The sequence below is a fragment of the Ostrea edulis genome, chromosome 8, assembly GCF_947568905.1.
Source record: "Ostrea edulis chromosome 8, xbOstEdul1.1, whole genome shotgun sequence".
In the NCBI taxonomy this organism is placed as follows: Eukaryota; Metazoa; Mollusca; class Bivalvia; order Ostreida; family Ostreidae; genus Ostrea; species Ostrea edulis.
In genome coordinates, this window is record NC_079171.1 from 48,141,976 (window position 1) to 48,149,559 (window position 7,584).

Below are 7,584 nucleotides of genomic sequence, written 5' to 3' on the forward strand. Positions count from 1 at the left end.
CACTTTAGGTCTTCAGATGGTAATTCCTAAGTACAGGTTTGATAGAACTTGGAGGATGGATGAATGTATTTTACTTGGTCCTGCCAGTGTGCATCATTTTTTTGTAATAAACAGAGCCTTTAACGATATAAGATATGTAACATCTGCCCCAACCCCTCAATCCTCCCCCTTCTCATTTGACAGTGTGTTTGACCCCCATTCTATAGTCAAACATGCATACATATAGTAAAGTGTAGATATTTTTATCCACCAAACAGTTGAACTTTTTTATAACTTTAAACATAACATATTGTTATAATGTTTTAATTTTTAATTCCAATCTTGTGTTTCTGATTATACTAGTTGAATACCAACACAAGCACGAGAAATCAAACTTTACACATAAATAATGACAGTGTAAGAGAAAATAAAACTAATTAATGCAGTATTGAGCTATTTCACCATGGATTGAACAATATTGACCAAGCATCGAACAACTATGCAGTAAATGTTTAGAATAAAAGGAATTTCTTATCTTATGAAAATAAATCACATATCCAAAGAATTAAAAATATTAATTTAACATATATATCTATGTCCATGTAAATCCTTCAATTAACAATCGGAACTTCCGGGTTAAGGCTTATTGATCAGTAAGGGGTTCTTTATCGGGCCAGCACCTACCGTAGCATGGGACTTCAGTTTTTAAATGCATTATTAAAGTGCCCCGGAAGTCATGGGTACAAAAATGGTAAATTGGTTCAGAAATTCATTTAAAAATATAAGGAAAAAAATTATGATCGTGCGTGCATTCAATACCGAGATATTCACCGTCAAAGTTAGCTATTTTTGCACCTGCCCGAAATCAATCAACTGAACTTCCGGTTTTACTATATTTAGCCATAATGACGTGTGACGTCACAACCCATCAGTCTCAAACAGGCCAGTATGGCAAATGCGAACGATACCTCCGTTTCTGTGGACGAAATCGACCTCCACATATCATTTGAAGCGTCTTCCTTTGAAGATTATCGTAACGAGTACGTACAGACATCGTCCCTTACCAATATGAGCCAGCTGCAACGGATTCTGACTATTTTGACGAGTTAAATGCTGAACGTGAACAACTTGAACATCGCCTCGGAAGCACGGAATGGTAAGGCGCCGTTAGACTGTTTATAAAATAAATTTTGGGAAATACGAAATTGATCAATCATTTTTAACTGTACATCATTTTTAATTACATTAATGATAAATTACAGATGTCTAATCACCATATTAAGCCTGTCCGCGTCGTATTCACATGAATCTGCAATTACAATGTTAGTGGTCTCACTGGTCTGTACCATACCACCCCTAATAATTAGTATATAGTGTCTGTAATAATATCAGGGGTATATACCATACCACCCCGTAGTGATTTGGGAGTGGTATGGTATATACCCTCAATTATCAATAAGCCTACTATTATTACAGACGAAATTACTAGTTCCTGTGGTGTATTTTCGTTCATTATTTCATTGAGAAAGAGCTGAAATTCATGAACTTAAAAATAATTAAACATTGATTTTTCTATCCTATCATGTGACATACCCTTTAAACAGTTATATTTGTATTTTTCCCCATGATTTGACTTCTCTATTCTTTCACTTTTACATGGTTTACAAATCATTTTAGGTGTTCATGTGGATTCTATTTCCATGTCAGCTGCCAAGGAAAGTGCATGCTGCACCGAATTGTCAAGGGTTGATGAGGAGAGGGAGTCAATAAACAAGGAACTGGTCCGCATTACTGAACACCCTGGGTTTTCATCAGTGTGTTTAGATGAGTATGAGCTCGAGACGGCATACTACCAATACTGGTCCCAGTATGGAGAAATGAGGGTAACAATTGAAGAGCAAGTCAATTTTTTTATTGATCTAATCAATACAAAATTCACATGACCATTGGGTCCCATTGCTAGTTTATCATTAGTGAATAATTCCAAACATTTCCTGGAATTGCAGGTGTAACAGATACACAGCACTCAGACAATTTGTTTGATGGTGCTAAGGATACCTAGGGCACAAGGTACGAGTCCCTCTACCATCATGTGCTGTGACGGAATTCCTTTGCCTCTGAGGTGTATCAAGGGTTCAATGCACCTGAGTGATGGTATGATTTGGATGAAGTAACTTTTTTAAATAAATGTACGATTCATACATAATGTATACAAAAAAATCAAGCACAACATTCTAACAGAAATGGCCCAAAATAGTACATTTATGGACATAATAGTAGTAAAAATATCATAATTATATACTGGCAAAACAGAATACTACAAAATATCAATTTTCTAGAAAACATCAGCTACACAAACAATATTTTAAATAAAATGTTTCTGCACCCAGGCACGGGACGAGGACCCTGCTTTCATGTTCCCATTAAAAAAAAAAAGTTTTATCATTTTTTAACTCTTACAATTATTATATATACTAAGCTAATACTACATATACTATGCTGATATTTCATTCTATAAATTATTTGCAAAAATACACTGTTCCAAACAGATTGTTACCTAACGGCCAGACCCTATATCATGGTTGTCCCCAGTAATTTTGTATTTGTAAAAAATAATGTGTATGGAAGGTGAAGATAACGAACAGTGATCAATCTCATAACTCCTACTAGCAATACAAAATAGATAGTTGGGCAAACACAGACCCCTGGACACACTAGAGGTGGGATCAGGTGCCTAGGAGGAGTAAGCATCCCCTGTTGACCGGTCACACCCGCCGTGAGCCCCATATCCTGATCAGGTAAACGGAGTTATCCGCAGTCAAAATCAGTGTGCCAAGAACGGCTTAACAATCGGTATGAAACACGTCAGACAGCATTTGACCCAATGCGAGGTTGTATTGACGAACTAGATCGTTATAACGACCATAGAATTTGCGAAATGCTGACTTCAATCGAGACTGTTGAAATCCCTGTACCATCAACTTGTTTGTCAGTAGCTTACCTCGATTTAAAAACTGACTATACCCAGAACAAGCTCTTGCATATCGAATCAGTTGAGATATATAAACACCATATGCAGGTGATAATGGAATATTGCTACATAAATGTGGGAAGTTGACGATGGAGAAGCTAAAATCATCCCGTATGTCATACAGTTGAGTTGTTAGTTTGCCGTTAATGTCTACTTTCAATAAAATATCTAAGTATGAAGCAGAAGTGGACGACTCTGTGGTGTCCTTTATTTCGAGCTCACAGGGATATATCAAATCGACATATGAATGAAAGCTATCATTGTTAATAGACAAAACGTCATCAATATATCTAAAAGTCGAATTGAAGGTCACAGCGAGAGATTTTTTCTTCTCACTTAGAAGTTTTTGAATAAATTCTGCTTAATATGAATATAAAAACAGGTCAGCTAACAAAGGAGCACAATACGTGCCCATGGGAATTCCAACAGACTGTTGGAAGACCTGTATATGACTTTGGTTCAGATTTAAACAAAACCCGAAGATAAAGATGTTTCACAATAATTTAACATTTTTAAACAAGATTAAAAAAGAACACATCTGTATGACCAACATATCTTTTATCTGCATTGCTAGAATGTCCAAAGAGATAGCGTCACGTTTTGTTCACATTCACACGGATGTCTCCTTCCGACTGAACCTTGATCTAAAATGTAGAACCGCTTCTTCTTTGTCAGGATGGAAAAATTCACTGCACAGTGGAGGTGGTTGAGCTGGCAATGAGCATGGTAATGGTTCTGATGACTCTTGAAAGGCCAAATAAGTCTCTTTCATCAGGACTGATGCATAGTCTGGAAAAAATGGACACGATTTAAAATGTTATATATGCTTTATATCCTTATAAATAAATTGCTCTTTACTATGTGTATTGTATTTTGATAAATAATAAAAATTCTCATTAACTTTGTTATTGCTGTTTTAAACTTGATTGAAAGAAAAGTGACAAATGCAAAAATAGTAAAAATGACATGCCAATTAATTTTGATATGAATTATGATAGTGGATTATCTTTAGAAGTACATTCTTACTAAAAGTAGGATCAACAGACTTCCTACGAACACTGTATTCCCCATGCTTGAACTTTGGCAAGCTGATCTTAAATTGTTGGTCCCCCTCCTTCGTTATGGCATGCGGCCTTGAGGAATTCTCATTAAAATGTAGAGCTGCAATCATCAACCTATCCCAATGAAAAAGGATAAAATAAATACACATTTTTTCAACATAGATATTTCAAATCTCAGCAATATACTTTAGTTGCTACGTGTATGACTAGAAGGACATAGACAGCCATACCTACAATACATTCCATGATAAGAAAAAGCTATCATCTTTGGGGCAAAGTGATTAATTGTGCTGTGAAAAGCCTCAATTTGGAAAGTTTGAAACAATGGCGATAGCTTGGGTATATCCTTCATTTGGCTTGACAATGTGATGTTGCTCATTTTCTCACTCTCCTTGGTACCTGCAAAGTAAATCATGAATAGGTGACAAAAATATTTTGTATAGTAACTGCATACCTGTTTTTTCTTCTTTGCAAATTTGATCGCGCATTCAATTGCTTTATATTAGTGAAAATTTTCAACTTAACTATTTGAGATTATATTGATTGTTTCACTCATTTGGAGACATCACCATTGCCGGTGAAGGGCTGTAAAAGTTAAGCCTATGCTCAGAGCCTACGGCCTTTGAGCAGGGAGGGATCTTTATTTTGCTACACCTGCTGTGACACAGGTCCTCGATTTTTTCGGTATGCCCCATTTAGTCATCTCTTACAACATGCAAGGGGTACTGAGGACCTATTCTAACCCAGATCCCCACGGGATATTTGAGATTATAGGTCATATATATACCTGGTTTTAACCACTTCTTTCTCTGCTCTTCCCCCTCAAGTTGGTTGTGGGCACAAGTCGGGAAAAGTTGGCCATGACCCTCCTGGACGTTGTGAATGTGGTTGTCCACAGACTCGCATTTTGCCCACATCACTCCACCATTTCCGTCGGGTGTTGAAGCGGCAACCCAGTATAATGTAAAACTTATACGGTACCAATTGGTTTGTTAAACTCTTCGTCCACTTGGAGAGTTTCCCACAGTCCTTCTGTTTTGAGGCTGCCACAATCTTCTTCTTCAGTCCTATAATGAATCAACACAATGTACTTTATGAAATGGTCATTTAGTTTGCATGAAAAGGTAACAACAGTGATAACATATAATAACCACACTACTTACTATTCAGTATTGTATTAAGGTCAAATTAAATAATGTGTGGTTCCGGTTACACTCCCTTGAAAAATAGGGTAGGTAGGCGTTTCATTTCATTTTTTTTTAATGATAGATTTTAGCTGGAAACACAATTTTTTTTACTTTCACTTTTTTGCATGTACCATTTATGTAAATGGTGTGATATATACCTATCAAAATTGTAGGGATCACCCTAGTTTTGACAATTCTTTGATATCATATATATTTTTCAAATAAATAAGTACAGCTTGATATCAATAACGACACCTTCCTCAAGGTCAATGGTACTATAGGATCCAAACTTGGCACAGTGACCAAGGGAGTCAGCACGGCCATCGCCTCCTATAACAAGGGGTTGATTCCTCTCTTCTGCCTGTCTCAGGTAATCCTGTTAATTTTTGTCCCAAACACGAGTGATTGCAGGGAAAAGGAGAGTTGCGTGATGGGTTGTAAAGGTTGTACTGCTGATGGTAGCACCACCCATGCACTGTAGGACATGTAGAACCTTTGTGGCCAGGGCACCCGAAAAGAGAATGCTTGAAGACAAGCCAATCTTACCAGCAGGAATGGATCCAAGGTAGGGTTGACTGCACCACTGCCATTTAAACGAACAAAACTCACACTCTGCAGCGATCTTTACCATCGTTCCAACTACTTGTTGAATGGAAGCTGTGGCGAATCTGTTGCAGGTGTTGAAGAACTCCAACAGCTTTGATGCAGAGACAATAAATTTCTTCTCCTCCAATTTGTATGCATAATACTTTATACTAAGTGAATAAACATCGGGTTCGGAATCATCGGAGACTCCTATCCAGGGGACTGAAATTTTGGGAGAAGGGTCCCACCACTATGAAGAAATGGTTATGTTACTCTCTCTAGTTACGGAGATCCTCCCCTCGAATTTGTATGCATAATACATTACACTAAGTGAATAAACAGCGGTTTCGTAATCATCGAAGACCACTACCCCGGGGACTGAAATTCTGGGGAAGGTATTAGTGGTCCTTTCCCACCACTATGAAGAAATGGTGATGTTACTCTCTTTAGTTATGGAGATCCGCTCCTCCGACATTTTTTTAATACTGTAACGCATTACAGGGGGGGGGGGGGGGGGTAGTATTGTTTTATCGCATGAAATGTTACATTAATTTCTGAAATGGATAATTGTTGAATAAAAATATAATAATGGATGCTGTTGTGATGCTCGTGTTCCTTAAATGATTAAGACAATTTAAAAGATAAAATGGTCGAAACAACTAGGGACCGAAACGACTTGTGAGCGAAATGAGTAGCCAAAACGACCCAATTTATCTTTTCATCGGTATAATTCATTGCAATGAAATGAAAATAACTAAATCTAAGATTTGCTTGGATGAAATACGCATTTTAATTCCACCGTGTTAATGCGATGCATAAGTATTCGTGTAAAATTTTAATATAGGCCTTAAGGATATTCGCAAATAGAATTTACCAAACTATTTAACTTTACAATCTATTGATTCAATAAGGGTTTTTTTTCTCAACAGAATATGCTTGTATATTTAATATGTAATACACAAGTTCTCCTAACACTCGCGTACTCGTCAGTATATTTAGGCCTATGCACCTATCTATTGGTCATAAAACTTGTATTCACCACAACTTACAATATCATCATCAACTCACCTGTACCAGTAATTATACGTCTGTGGTTGGAAATCTCCGTTTCTGTCTTTGAGAAGATGTCGTGCCACTTCTCAACTTCTGCTGCCGTTCGAGTGGGCCCAACACTCATAGCACGAAGTTTAAGCGCAATCTCACCCCACGATTTCGACTTCAATCGGTTAGCTGGGGACTTGGTTTACCTCTCACGACATCCTTGTATTCTTCAACAAGAGTAGTGAGGGCCAAGGGCTCCTCATTACTCCAGTTTGATTTTCTTCTGAGTTTATGGCTTTCTTCCATGTTTACGTCTACGAAATTTGAAAGATGTGACGTAAAACATGCTCAAAATACTACCTCCATCGAACAAGAGTTCCACCTTTAGTTTGGGAAATGCTAGGGTGACCCAACTTGCGTTTTCTAGATTACTAAGAACTGTACTTCTATGTAGCTAAGAACAGTGCTAAACTTTTTATGAATTGATACTTTAATATTTTCTTAATTAAATTTTTTTTACTACTTAAGGTGGGTCCTTAGTCCTGGATTTTTGGGGTTTAGGTAGCATTTTTTTGTTTGCAATCAATAGATTAACATTCAGAGCAATGAGAAAAGGCAAATTAGTTAAGGATTTCCATATTTATTTTCATTACAGACACTACTGAAGTAGTGTACCCCTATGTAGATTTTTATGAAATTA

At 37.0% G+C, this 7,584-nt stretch overlaps 2 protein-coding genes across 2 annotated transcripts; one reads left to right on the plus strand and one right to left on the minus strand.

The window, feature by feature from the left end:
• The first annotated feature begins 708 nt into the window (after nt 1-708).
• LOC130049139 (uncharacterized) lies at nt 709-2,401 on the plus strand. The gene is made up of 2 exons (XM_056146338.1): nt 709-1,135; nt 1,657-2,401. Exons 1-2 carry the CDS (start codon nt 1,090-1,092, stop codon nt 1,920-1,922), a joined length of 312 nt encoding a protein of 103 aa, XP_056002313.1. The 5' UTR covers nt 709-1,089; the 3' UTR covers nt 1,923-2,401.
• Nucleotides 2,402-3,620: 1,219 nt separating this feature from the next.
• On the minus strand, nt 3,621-7,190 carry LOC130049724 (uncharacterized). The gene is made up of 4 exons (XM_056147672.1): nt 7,091-7,190; nt 4,947-5,138; nt 4,306-4,470; nt 3,621-3,799 (listed from the first exon to the last, which is right to left on the minus strand). The coding sequence occupies exons 1-4, from the start codon at nt 7,188-7,190 to the stop codon at nt 3,621-3,623; spliced, it is 636 nt and encodes a 211-aa protein (XP_056003647.1).
• Between the last annotated feature and the right edge of the window lie 394 nt (nt 7,191-7,584).

Bases quoted from the DNA above. Each gene is read 5' to 3' on its own strand.
- LOC130049139 (XM_056146338.1), top strand. From the start codon at position 1,090: ATGCTGAACGTGAACAACTTGAACATCGCCTCGGAAGCACGGAATG. The intron at 1,136-1,656 runs GTAAGGCGCCGT...AAATCATTTTAG, and splicing joins CGCCTCGGAAGCACGGAATG to GTGTTCATGTGGATTCTATT.
- LOC130049724 (XM_056147672.1), bottom strand. From the start codon at position 7,190: ATGGAAGAAAGCCATAAACTCAGAAGAAAATCAAACTGGAGTAATGAG. The intron at 5,139-7,090 runs GTAAACCAAGTC...GATTCATTATAG, and splicing joins ATACAAGGATGTCGTGAGAG to GACTGAAGAAGAAGATTGTG. The intron at 3,800-4,305 runs GTAGGTATGGCT...CATTTTTTCCAG, and splicing joins TTCTTATCATGGAATGTATT to ACTATGCATCAGTCCTGATG.